This window comes from Platichthys flesus, chromosome 9 (assembly GCF_949316205.1).
Source record: "Platichthys flesus chromosome 9, fPlaFle2.1, whole genome shotgun sequence".
Classification (NCBI taxonomy): domain Eukaryota; kingdom Metazoa; phylum Chordata; class Actinopteri; order Pleuronectiformes; family Pleuronectidae; genus Platichthys; species Platichthys flesus.
Window position 1 is genome coordinate 26,369,277 of NC_084953.1, and position 14,205 is coordinate 26,383,481.

General features: G+C 39.5%; 1 protein-coding gene and 1 long non-coding RNA gene across 2 annotated transcripts in view; one reads left to right on the plus strand and one right to left on the minus strand.

The window, feature by feature from the left end:
* Nucleotides 1-14,205, plus strand: part of LOC133960548 (uncharacterized) — a 383,773-nt gene that overhangs the window by 119,387 nt on the left and 250,181 nt on the right. The gene's annotated exons all lie outside the window — the stretch shown is intronic.
* LOC133961152 (neurturin) overlaps nucleotides 1,296-14,205 on the minus strand; it is a 38,886-nt gene continuing 25,976 nt past the window's right edge. The window contains exon 4 of the mRNA XM_062396157.1: nucleotides 1,296-6,732. Coding sequence (XP_062252141.1) covers nucleotides 6,323-6,732 — 410 coding nt within the window. The 3' untranslated portion in view covers nucleotides 1,296-6,322. The remainder of the gene's footprint in view (nucleotides 6,733-14,205) is intronic.

Below are 14,205 nucleotides of genomic sequence, written 5' to 3' on the forward strand. Positions count from 1 at the left end.
CCTCATAAAATGTTGAGTGTACAAAAAATGGAAGTCGCTTTGGACAAAAGTGTCAGCTAAATGACATGTAAATGTAAAGTATTTCTATTGAATGGTAAATTTTTGATTTTGTCCTGACCTTTCAAGAACACACTTTTCCTTCAAACCAAGATGACAGAACATTTATTTAATTTTCCTTCCCTTTGTGTGTTCTATGTTTTTAGAAAATGAACGTTTATTTTTCTTGTCCTTTCGCCAGATTCTTCACTTCAGGATCATGAACCAACATTTTTATTCTAAAGGTTGTTACAGAGGGGTTTGCTCATATGTCATTCACAATTTACATACAGAGCATTTTATTCATGAAACACGGTGAAAGTGGAGTGTTAAAAACCACTATCGAAAATCCTGTCTTTAAAAACATTTGCCTCTAATATGACTTTGGTTCAACCTGAAAATTACATTGGTGTCAAGGCTTATGTCATCAAGCTCTTCTTGTGTGGAATCATCTCCATGTTTCAGATTGGGAGCAGGAGAATCCTAATTCTCTTAAAGAGTAGGCTTAAATCCTTTTTGATAATGCTTATAGTTAGAGCCGGCTCAGATCTCTTTTGGATCAGCTCTTAGTTAAGTTGCTATAGGTCTAGATTGTCAGGGAAATATCACACATGGGTCTCTTACCTCCTCCTCTCCCTCGTCATCACATTAACATCTCATCAATTCATGTTATGGTTTGTGTACTTTCCTTGTGTTTTATCATTGCATATATATAAACTACCATTACTAGCAACATCGCTTTCATTTTATTTATTGCAAACAAACAAACACAACTATGGACAAGTTTCTGATCTATCTCTCTATCTATATATGGTGGTGTAGTTGAGGACAGCGGTGGAGGGCGGCGGGGGCCCAACTTCCCCTAACCAGCTTTGGGGGGGCCCAGCTTGCAAAAGTTTGAGAACCCCTGATCTACCTCAACAGGTTTGGATGAGAAGAGAAAAATGATGGAGAGATAGAGGTGGGTGAAAAAGAGGGGAGATATGAGAGAAAAAGAGGGGCAGATGGAAGAGAGGGGGGGAGACCGGGGAGAGAGAGAGACCATTTTCTACTTAAGCTCTGTCAGACTTGTAGAGGACACAAGATTCACAAGAACTCTGTGAAGAGTACAGTGAAATAAACTGGATTCATGTTTACCACAGCAGTAATTCCACCCGAAGAAGAATATATCAAAAGAGAACAGAAAAATTAGGTGACTAATTTCTTGATGTGACTGTCTCTCAAAAAGGATTCGAAGCACAATAAACCAAAGTCAGATAAAAGTTTTAAATGTTTTATTACTAACAATGTACAAAACAGTGGCCAGAAGGCTTTTTAGAATACACTGAATATATTCAAGATAATACAGTACCATGATGAATATGAAGACTATGAACACTTCTTATGTGAGGTTAATAGGTGAATACTGTACTACTGGGTTTAGATATACAGTACAGTGCCGATCCTAGTGTAAGAGCACTACAGCAGACCTTGGTAGTGTCCACTGGCAGAACATTGAATGTGTATGAAAGACGTGTTATACACAAATACCCAGTTGTGGTTAGGGCATGAAGGAGTCTTGCTCAACATGTGTTATAAGCAAGTTTTGGGCCTGAATGATTGTAACATGTGTGAATTGAACAACCCTTTCTCCCTAAAGTTATGTGTCTATACAGAAACAGTAGCAATACATTTGATATAACATGTAACGACAACAGGATTATGTTTCCTATATACACAATGAGGACATTTTTATTTATATACTTGACTAATAAATTAAAAAATTGTCTAATGCACTGATACTGAACATATCAGTCAGATGTTCACAGTGTTAGTTGTCGTAGAACAACCTCCCCTTGTAGTGACTCAACTGTTATTAAGCAAAAGCTCTTAGTTAAGGTCAGTGAAAGCTCAGTAGTCTAGTTTCATGAGTAAAAGTTCACAGTGACTCTAGACACAACATGAATGTTCACTGTTAATCAACCAAAGCAACCATTGTTGATGAGCATTATGCAGAGTGTCAGAACCCAGCGACAGTGAGTCATGCACTGCCTACATCTGATATCACATCAACCCCCTACACCAGACTCCTCTGCTTCTGATAAATTCATTGAAAAAAAACAAACTCTGACAATAATGACGGATTCTATTTCTGACAGGACACAAATTTGTATAGAAACATAGTTTGTAGGTGACACGGAAGATTAAGCTAAAGTCTGAACTCTGACCTTCACAGAACTGTGGGTATATATGTAATACAAGTAATACCTGGCTACTTCATTGAGATTAAACATCCTGCGACCAAATTTATCCAAATACATAATAAATTAAATAATTTAAAACAATAAATACTCTTATGTACAGTAAGGCAACATGATGCATAGCATCTAATAGAGAAGTTACATTTTGACTTGAACAGTCACAAAAGGCCTCAGAAATCACTTAACTACAAACGGCAAAAGCACATTCAACCAATATTTCGAAACAGATAATTATTTTTCATAATCAAAGAATCTCACATATCACTTTTGTTTTTGGTGAAGTATACTAAGGAGTTCTACATTTTGAGAAAAATGCCTGTGGACAGTCAAATGAGCCTGAAACCAATATCACCTCTGTTTCGGGTGCTTCTTATTTTTCGTTCTCCCTACTCCTCTGCCATCATATCAATTTCCTCAATCCATGTCCTTTTTCTGGATAACAGTCGGTTGATAAACAAAACATGAAACAACTTCATCATCATCATTCATTTATCTTGGCTATTTTCTCATGATAACCTGGATAATTTAATGGTCAGGGAGAGGAACAATCTGTTGTCTTTCAGTTGTAAAAACTTTTTCAATCAAAATGAAAAATTTCGCGTAGAAGTAATGAAAAACTGAAATGAAAAAATTACTATGTATCACTATGTCAAAATTAAAATTCAAAACAAATGTTAACGTGATAATGTTTTAGCCTCGCTAGAAACATATTTCATTGCGTTTTGTGAATTTTCCATGCCAAATAAAAATCAAATCACAGCAAAGTGAGGAAGTGTGCTACATCTCTATGTTGTCCAGCAGAAAGTAGCCCTGACCTGCTCTTACTGGTTACTACACAGCACTGCCTTTAGTTTCCATCATTGTATAAAATTAACATGGTGTGATATCCTCTGTCCTTAATCAATAATGAGTGCAACTACATTTTTTTCATTGCTTTGATCCTCTTAGCTGCCATGTCACAGTTAAACAGAAATTACCAGGTTAGGTGGGACACTCCAGTGTGCCACAGGATTTCATTCACAGAGCCTAGACGAGGACATTCAATTTAAGTCTGTATGAATCTTTTCGGAGATATAGCATTCATAAGTTTCACGAAATGTTTCACGTAATTCCATGGGCCACTGGCTATTGCTGGTGTGGAGGCATAACAACTGACTATTATCAAAACATCTATCTGGGGTGAAAGAGCAGCAAAAATTATTATTGGAAAACACATCACATAATCTTTGCAAATACACACATTGGGTCATACCGTGCTGTTAACACTTGAAGACTGATTTAGCTGTGTCATCGTTATCAGAAAGACATGCTGTTTCACATATCAGTTCAGGGGTATCTCTCTCGAACATTCTTATATGGAAGTAACTGATAAAAAATGAGAAGCACCCTTAGTCCAATCAAACACTTAGCCTAGCTCTTTTATGCTGAAAGGATATACAATCCAGCGAGTCCAAAGCTGTCTGCTTTACTTATATGATGCATCTGGCTGGCTATGTATATGTTTGCAGCTGTTTGTTGCAAAAAACAAGTTTGTTACCAAAGCTATGAGTAGATTCAGACTTGTACTCTTTTATTAATTTCAAAGAATGTTTTTTCTCCTGATACAATGAGCCGGTCCTGTGGGATTTTGTTCGGACACTAGCATCACTATTTTCTCCTGTCATAAAAACATGAGAAGTAATTGAAAGGAAATGTGCAGCTTCATGTGAGGGCTTGGCTGTAAGAATTCTTCAGACAATCTTCAATAACAAAAAACAATGGAAAATTAAGTCTTTCAGTGAGCTTAGTAGTGAGGTGCTCTGTTATCCTGGTGCTGTATGTGGAAACATGCTTTTCAGAGATACACAGTGGCAACAAACCAAGTAGAATGAATGAATACTGTCTTGAGAACTGGTCAGATGTGCAAGGGCTGGAAACTGCAAAGTATATGTGGTCGACTGACGTAACATAAACATCTCATACCATTGATACTGCAGCATAACATTTAGATCCAGAGCCAGCATTTAACACTATGAAACTGATAATAGTAATAATACTAATAATATGTTATAACTGCAGATTATGTAGATGTAAGCGCCTCAACCCTAAAATGATAAGCAGTTAGATAATGGATACATGTATCATGCATACATTTAAGTTTTAACAGTGTGTACAAAGACACACAAACATGTAAATCGCTGGCACCTACAAAGAGCTGGCAAAAACACGATTGAAAGTGTTGGTTGGGAAGCCAGTAAAGGATAATTTCCTGTTCTTTGCTTTTGAAAAATAACCATACGCTAGGTTGTTTCATAAAAAAATGCAATATTGATGTATCATGTACAAAAGGCTGTTTTATTCAACATTTTGATTTTTACATTTATTTAGTAGGTAGTTTGTTATATTATCAGCTGTCATTAGCCGTAAGCATAGTTTAGTTCTCATTACCATAATCTCTTCTTCACATTTGCTGTACTACATATGTTAAACTACAGGTCGACTGAGTGGTATCATGTCACAGCTTATCTGAAAATAGCCCAAGTGGTGAAAAGTCTGTCAGTCAGGCCGACGTTTGGCTCAGGACTATATTTATGATGGCATCCTACTATAGTCTGTCGACAGAATTACAAACAACCTGAGCTAAAACAAGTTCTCGAGTGGCATGTGGTTAGTGACATACCTTCAGGGTTATACCCTGGCTTTTCAGGGTTACACCAGTGGTTCACATTTTTATCAGGATACATAAATGTGGTAGCTTCACACCTAATCAGGTTTTGTCTGAGATAATGGACCAAGTTTCCAATAAATTATCTTGGAAAATAACATTAAGACTCATGTAGATGAGGGTGGAGCTTGGTGTGTCGATTGTCAGAGGGTCTCAAAGGAGGCCAAAATACACAAGGACCAGCAAGCCCCTTTGCTTTTAACCCCTTATTGCCTGAATTAATTTCCAATTATATAAAAATGCTTGTCTGAAATGTTGTCAGAGTGACATCCTGGGTTCACCCTCAGTTCCTTTTGAGCTGTGGTAAACAGAGCATGAATCACCATTGAAACTCTTGATTGATAAAGATTCAACAAAAGCAAATGTACCTTGTTATTAAAGTGAAAGAAAAACCATAATTCCTTGTTTTTGGCAATTTTCATACAGTTGCTTAATTAAGAGGAGATTGTTAATTGCAAATAGTGGATATATATAAATCAAGCAAGCAAGAGACATATCCAAACAAGGCATGTGGATGATGTGGATGTAATTTTCAAACACATTATCCTTAGTTTAGCTAGAAATGTTTTTTCTTTTAGAGTAAGTGAACATTTAGAGTAAGTAACATTACAAAAATTGTAACACAAAGTAAATAATACCATTGCCTTGAATTTGGGAGAACAAATCATTCTTCACAATGTCATAGGTCAATATTGTCATCAACACTTGTTTCTCTGAATGCTAATGCTACTGAATTGATGCTGGTGGTGTTTCTGCTCTCCACGTTAATTGAAATGAACAACCTTACAGGGCTCATTAATAAGTGATAAGAAGTAATTGGATAGTCTTTGGGTTTTGGCTTTTAGACTTATGAACGTCTCAGCACAGATTAATTATTATTAATGCTTCAGTTTCTGCTAATTAACTTGCTTAAAGTAATCCCTTGTAAAAACAAATTAAATCAAATGTTACCCTCCATACCTGTTCCAATAATTCTGCATCCCGTTAGTCCCTTCCACTGTAGGACTAACGAATCAGCTAAATTATCAGAAAACTGGGGAGAGCTCCCTTTCAAAAAGATGTATTATGAATTCTGCTGATATAACTCAAGATGTGTGCTTAGAAATGTAACCAGTTGCCATCAGACTCTGTCCAGAAGTATCTAAACCTCGATGAAGTTGAGTTATGAACGAAGGGAAGGCTTTGTCCACACTACTGTGGATCCCAACTGAGGCCCTGGCTTCAGACCACATGAACAAGGCGTGAGTCACCCAATGTACATACCAGGCCTCACAATATCCTGCTCTTCCATACAAGAGCTTATGGGAATTTGTGCATTTGTGATAGACACTCCTCTTTGCAGTCAGCCCACACAGCTGCAGTTGGCTGCAGAGAGCCACTTAATTGTCTGCCATGTAGTTTGGGTGTCCATAAAGGACAAAGTCTCATAGCGGGTAGGCCGACAGCAGGGGTGACCGCTGACCTTTTTTCCGGAGATGCTCCCATTGTCCATCATAGTCTTGAGGGCCAGGTCATAGTTCCTGCGGGAGCTGTGGCATGTGCCAACACAGTATTTAAAGAGGATTATCTCATCTGAGTCATAGCCGAGGCCAAGATCCCGCACCCTCATCTCCTTCCTCTCCAAATGGCAGTCACGGCTGCTTTTGGTCTTCGTGCGGTTCTTCCTTGATGTTCTGGGCAAGTGTGGTTCACGGGGGGAGCGCCGCCATCTATCCTGGTGAATTTCCTCTTCTTTCGACAGTGACAATTCTTCTATAAGGAATAGGAAACACAAATGCACTTGGACAATCAGTTATTCAATTCATGTAATATAATTTGCTTTGTAATGTTCCAAACTGAGTGCGATGACATATCTAAGCCCTAGGCATGATAAGATCTTTTTTAATTCTCTTAATCAAAGTCAAGGAGCTTCAACTCTTCCTAACTTATCTAATTAGTCTTTATGATAGAAAGGATATCAAATTCAATTCTGTGCAGCAGCAACATTAAAAGGTGCAGTGTGTAGAATTTTGTGACAACTAGTGGTGAAGTTGCATGCGGCAGCTGAATACTGCTCCCCTCCAAACATGAGAGAGAAGCCTTCAGTTGTCATAAAAACTCAGGAAAACAAGGTGTTTCGTTTGTACATCTTTGACAACTGTAAAAAAAATGGCAACCTCCGTAGAGAGGACCAGCTCCTGATGTGAATATAAAGTATTTAGATATAAAGGGCTCATTCTAAGATAAAGAAAACAACAATACGTACAATTTAGATACACAATAGTAAAAAAATAACAACAGGATAATTTTATATTCAATTTCTGCCAATAGATCCCTCTCAACTTGATCTTACACTCCGGACCTAAAACGATGTTTTAAAGAGTGAGTGAAATAAAAAAATGCTTTTCACTACTTTGTGAATGACTCCGAAGATGATTATAATAATTCATCATAATGAAATAAGACACTAGGTGAACACAGGCCCATATGTCAAGTATGGCCTTTATGGACTAGAAGAGACTGGAAGGTGAAAAACTTCTCACACTTAAGTTTGTGTACTGGATTAGAATGGAGTTATAACAGGGGGGGAACATGTTTGATGAAATTGAAAGCAGACATGGCCGTTGAAAGTGGGAGGGAAATTCTCAGGTTGAGCAGTGTAAAATGTACTGAGGGGCATCATTATCAGCAGGGGAGGAGAGCTGCTGGCTGAGCTCCAACAGATGCAAAAGTTGTTTTCTTGGTTGCCAGGAACATTTCAAACAAGAGTTACCATCCACGCTGTGCAGACCTGGCCCAGGTCTGAATGATTTTCACTTCCTGACCTGGGGGGTGGCTTTGCCCTGAACTTTCTCTAAATGTCTCCACGCAATACTTTCCTTGTGGATGGTTAGTAACACTGTAGAAGGCGTATTTACAGTAGTTTAGCTGCATGTCAGTTCATGTCTTGATGTTTTACTAAAAGAAAGGTTGTAATCATTCGGAAAAAAAAGATGAGAAAAATGCATAGAAATATTCCCCAGGCAAAGACGACAGGATCATCTCAGTCAGATGCATATTCAGCCATGTTAAAACATACTACATGGATCTGCATTATTTCATGTAATTATACAACTCTTCCATGTTACAACTGAATTGGGATTAGGCAATCATGTCTAACTCTAATAAACACTGTTATTGTGAGAACGCAGTCACGAGACATCTTTTCTGTGATCAAAAACACTATACTGAAAGAATAAAGCATCACACGAACAGGACAAACACAATTTAGGTATTCCCCAGTGTACTTAAGACACTAGTACAGATTATGCTGCAGTCTCTTCCAGTCAATCATGCCGCTGCTGTCAATCTTTAAACCCCCTTTTCTCTCTTTCACAGTCAGCCATCATTCAGTGACGCGCATAAGGCAAATCTTACAATAGAAATGAATCTAGTCAGCCTCAGTCTGCCAGGCCCGAGTGCAACGTTCAGATCCGCGGATCCGCGTCCAATCAGGGACTTAGCGTCCGGCCAGTTCCTCGCTGCTTCAGCATTAACCCAGACACAATCTGCTGACTACCCTGAACTAAGACAAGAACGCAACGCTATCTGGCGTTAATCAGCGATTTAAATCTGAAGCTCTCAAAACCTAATTCCTGCGGCAGGTCACACACTTTGGGACAGAGAAGGGCTCTGTCCCAAAGTGCCATTTCAATTCTCAAACCAGATCCCTTTCTGTCTCATTTCCTGTCCCATCTGCACGATATTTTGAATAACGTCACATTCTTCTACGAAGAGCTGGTGCATCTGTCTGATTGCAGTTATTCAAAGATGCTACTCCATTTGTGGGTCTTTTCAGTTTTAGACAAGGACAATGGCTCACAAGATGATGGCCCCTTGCTTCCCAAGATGCAACTCACTCAGTTCGAGATCCATCCCATCACGTAGCATGCTATGTATGGGGCCAGCACTGGAAACGCAACAGCTCTCTGTTCTTTGTGACAACCAAGCCGTAGTCAATATCATTTCCACACATTTCAATGCACCTGTCCAGAAGCCTGCCCCCTGTTGATCCAAGTTCTTCCTTTCCATGTTCTAGCGCTCTATTAAACAAGATCCTCTGTTTAAATATTTGGAATCAGCCAGGGTTAATATGAGGAATGTATTAGGTTTTTTTGCCTGGAGCGCATTTGCATTGTTCCTGTCCTCTATTTATATATCTCTTAAAAAAAAAATTCACCTCCTGTATTCGCCCCCACGTCAACACTGTCTATGCAAATCAAAGATTTCTGAATCCCTGATATCACTAAGTCATGCATATAACTTGTGGTGGTTTAATATATTATTGACTCACTGGCTCTGGTTTTGCTAGTAATATAAGCACTTAAACATTTTCAAAATGCACTTTCTTCCACTTTTGGTCTTTATCCACACTCATTGCATACACGGTCTTCAGACCCCATGCAGTCTTCGCGACGTATCAATTGTGCACTGTATTTTCTGTTTGACTTAGGACCTTAATTTCAGATTATCACGCTTACTTCAATTTCCTTTTGGTTGACGACCTTATCACTTTTTGGTCATTTTATATAATATTTTATATAATCTCCGGACCTTAATTTTCGTTTGGTCGAATGAGCTTTAATCAAAGTTTGTTTGGTCATTTTGCTGACCTTTTATTTCTTTCAACATTATACATCCCTCATGCAAAATGTGCTATCTTACTCAATGGATCTGGTTGTGCTAGTAATATAGGCAACATTTTCTTTCTTCAGATCTTCACATTTGGTCATTTGGTCACCCCCCAAATACGCGGTCTGGGTGACTTTACAGTTTATTTTATGTTCGGATTTACGGTCTTACTTCATTTCTGTTCGTCATTGCAACCTTAATTTATTTTCGGTTAATGTACAATTTTACAATTTCTGTTTTCATTTTGTATAATTTGGTCCTCAGACCTTAATATTCTTCGGTCGGAGGACCTTTTAATTAGGGCCCGAGCACCGAATGGTGAGAGGCCCTATTGAATCTGTAAGGATTTTTATTATTAGGGCCCGAGCACCGAATGGTGAGAGGCCCTATTGAATCTGTAAGGATTTTTATTATTATTATTAGGGCCCGAGCACCGAATGGTGAGAGGCCCTATTGAATCTGTAAGGATTTTTATTATTATTATTATTATTATTATTATTAGGGCCCGAGCACCGAATGGTGAGAGGCCCTATTGAATCTGTAAGGATTTTTATTATTAGGGCCCGAGCACCGAATGGTGAGAGGCCCTATTGAATCTGTAAGGATTTTTATTATTATTATTATTATTTCCCTTTGGGGGGCTTTTTCAGGGTCTAGACATGCTCAAAAAGTTATGAAACTTTGCAGGAAATTCAAGGTCTGCGGATATTTTAGTATTCTGGAGTAATTGGAATTGGGCGTGGAAAAATGGCTCTACAGCGCCCCCTGGAACCAGCCCCTAGGTTTCCACATAACGGATTTTCATCAAAATCTGGATATAGGTGTATCGTGACCAGTCATGAAAAAAAGTCTCATGGAGCATTATGAAAAACGCAACAGGAAGTCCGCCATTTTGCTTTTAGTGGCCATTTTGGCAATATCCCACATTTTTACTTTTACGTACTTGTCCCAGGGCTTTCATCAGATCAACTTCAAATTCAGATGAGTGTCATCACAACAAGATTGAGATAAAAAATGATTGAGGGATTTTTTTTTTATCACACCGTGTGACCGTGGCATGGCGTTAAAAATTGGTTACACGCCATCAAAACACGGGCATCTGTATCTCGGACATACATGTTCCAATCAAGTCCAAACTAGACATGTAAGACAATAGTCCCCGCCTGATGACATCTATGCATAAATGATGACTTAAAACCGCAGCGCCCCCTGGTGGCAACAGGAAATGTCTTGTTTTTTGCTTGTCTTACACTTGGATGAATTTCTCCTCATCCACTGACCTCAACCATGTCAAACTGTATCAAATGGGTCCCAAGACATTGACAATGAAGACATAAGATTACCGTGACTTTTCGTCAAACGCCATATGAATGGCGTGGCATTAAAGTTCATCAACTCGCCGTGAAACACGAAATTGCTGTAACTTCAGTGTTCATGATTCTATCTCTCTCAAACTACATGTGTGTAACAACAACCCCCCCCTGAAAATATTCATATGGTTTTAAGAAATGGGCGTGGCAAAAAAACTGACCAGCGCCCCCTATAGGGCAACCCCGCCATTACGATGGCCGACATTTATACAAATCTATCGGGACATGTGTCGTTTCATAACAAACGAAAAAATATCTTGGATAGGTATGCTTGACCAAACAGGGAGGCCGCCATTTTGGATTAAGTGGCCATTTTTTTTCCATATTCCACATTTTTACTTGATGCACTTGTCCCAGGGCTTTCACCAGATTAACTTCAAATTAAGATCAGTGCCATCACAACAAGATGTAGATAAAAAGTGATTAAGAGATTGACCTTTCGTCACACCGTGTGACCGTGGCGTGGCGTCTTGAGTTTGATTAAACGCCATCAAAACACAAGGTTCTGTATCTCGGACATACATTGTCCAATCGAGTCCAAACTAGACATGTAAGACAAGGGTGCCATCCTGATGACATCTACACAGAAATTATGACTTGAAATTACAGCGCCCCCTGGTGGCTACAGGAAGTGACATGTTTTATACTTTGATGAACTGCTCCTGGCTGATTTACAATATACAGCTCAAATCAGATCAGTCAAGTCATTAGATCATGGTCAGAAATGTGACGTTTCCTCAAACCGTGTAAACATTGATGTGCGGCGAAGGATTTTCCTTCGCCAAAGGACACGATGTTATCATAACTCCACTGTGCATTGTCCTATCACTACCAAACTTCTGTCACATGATAAGAGTACAAGCCTGAACAGCTCTATGTGTCAATATTTCCTCAGTGTCATAGCGCCACCTACTGATTCACCAGGAAACAGGAAGTACTTTGTTAATCCACTCTGCATTATCCAACCGGCTCCAAACTACTGACCTATGATCACAATACTGATCTGAACAGCTCCACATATAAATATTAGTTCAGGGTCATAGCGCCACCTACTGATCAGTGTGAAAATTAAGTTGTGTTAACATTGTCCAATTGACACAAAATTGCTCACGCTACATCAGAGCGCCTACATGAACAGATATATATGTCTGTGCGTAATAATAGTGATGGCGCCACCTACTGGCAAGCCTACTGCCGCAGAGCGCAAAACGCATGCAACGTGGAGAAGTGCATGCTCGATCGATGATGTGCGCTTGGTCATCGATCGCTCTCTCCACCGACCGCAACAGGCTTCAACGTGCGGGTGCTCGGGCCCGCAAGTGCTACAACGTAGCCCTAGTTATTATTATTATTTCCCTTTGGGGGGCTTTTTCAGGGTCTAGACATGCTCAAAAAGTTATGAAACTTTGCAGGAAATTCAAGGTCTGCGGATATTTTAGTATTCTGGAGTAATTGGAATTGGGCGTGGCAAAATGGCTCTACAGCGCCCCCTGGAACCAGCCCCTAGGTTTCCACATAACGGATTTTCATCAAAATCTGGATATAGGTGTATCGTGACCAGTCATGAAAAAAAGTCTCATGGAGCATTATGAAAAACGCAACAGGAAGTCCGCCATTTTGCTTTTAGTGGCCATTTTGGCAATATCCCACATTTTTACTTTTACGTACTTGTCCCAGGGCTTTCATCAGATCAACTTCAAATTCAGATGAGTGTCATCACAACAAGATGGAGATAAAAAATGATTGAGGGATTTTTTTTTTATCACACCGTGTGACCGTGGCATGGCGTTAAAAATTGGTTACACGCCATCAAAACACGGGCATCTGTATCTCGGACATACATGTTCCAATCAAGTCCAAACTAGACATGTAAGACAATAGTCCCCGCCTGATGACATCTATGCATAAATGATGACTTAAAACCGCAGCGCCCCCTGGTGGCAACAGGAAATGTCTTGTTTTTTGCTTGTCTTACACTTGGATGAATTTCTCCTCATCCACTGACCTCAACCATGTCAAACTGTATCAAATGGGTCCCAAGACATTGACAATGAAGACATAAGATTACCGAGACTTTTCGTCAAACGCCATATGAATGGCGTGGCATTAAAGTTCATCAACTCGCCGTGAAACACGAAATTGCTGTAACTTCAGTGTTCATGATTCTATCTCTCTCAAACTACATGTGTGTAACAACAGCCCCCCCCTGAAGATATTCATATGGTTTTAAGAAATGGGCGTGGCAAAAAAACTGACCAGCGCCCCCTATAGGGCAACCCCGGCACTACGATGGCCGACATTTATACAAATCTATCGGGACATGTGTCGTTTCATAACAAACAAAAAAATATCTTGGATAGGTATGCTTGAACAAACAGGGAGGCCGCCATTTTGGATTAAGTGGCCATTTTTTTTCCATATTCCACATTTTTACTTGTTGCACTTGTCCCAGGGCTTTCATCACATTAACTTCAAATTAAGATCAGTGCCATCACAACAAGATGGAGATAAAAAGTGATTAAGAGATTGACCTTTCGTCACACCGTGTGACCGTGGCGTGGCGTCTTGAGTTTGATTAAACGCCATCAAAACACGAGGTTCTGTATCTCGGACATACATTGTCCAATCGAGTCCAAACTAGACATGTAAGACAAGGGTGCCATCCTGATGACATCTACACAGAAATTATGACTTGAAATTACAGCGCCCCCTGGTGGCTACAGGAAGTGACATGTTTTATACTTTGATGAACTGCTCCTGGCTGATTTACAATATACAGCTCAAATCAGATCAGTCAAGTCATTAGATCATGGTCAGAATTGTGACGTTTCCTCAAACCGTGTAAACATTGATGTGCGGCGAAGGATTTTCCTTCGCCAAAGGACACGATGTTATCATAACTCCACTGTGCATTGTCCTATCACTACAAAACTTCTGTCACATGGTCAGAGTCCAAGCCTGAACAGCTCTATGTGTCAATATTTCCTCAGTGTCATAGCGCCACCTACTGATTCGCCAGGAAACAGGAAGTACTTTGTTAATCCACTCTGCATTATCCAACCGGCTCCAAACTACTGACCTATGATCACAATACTGATCTGAACAGCTCCACATATAAATATTAGTTAAGGGTCATAGCGCCACCTACTGATCAGTGTGAAAATTAAGTTGTGTTAACATTGTCCAATTGACACAAAATTGCTCA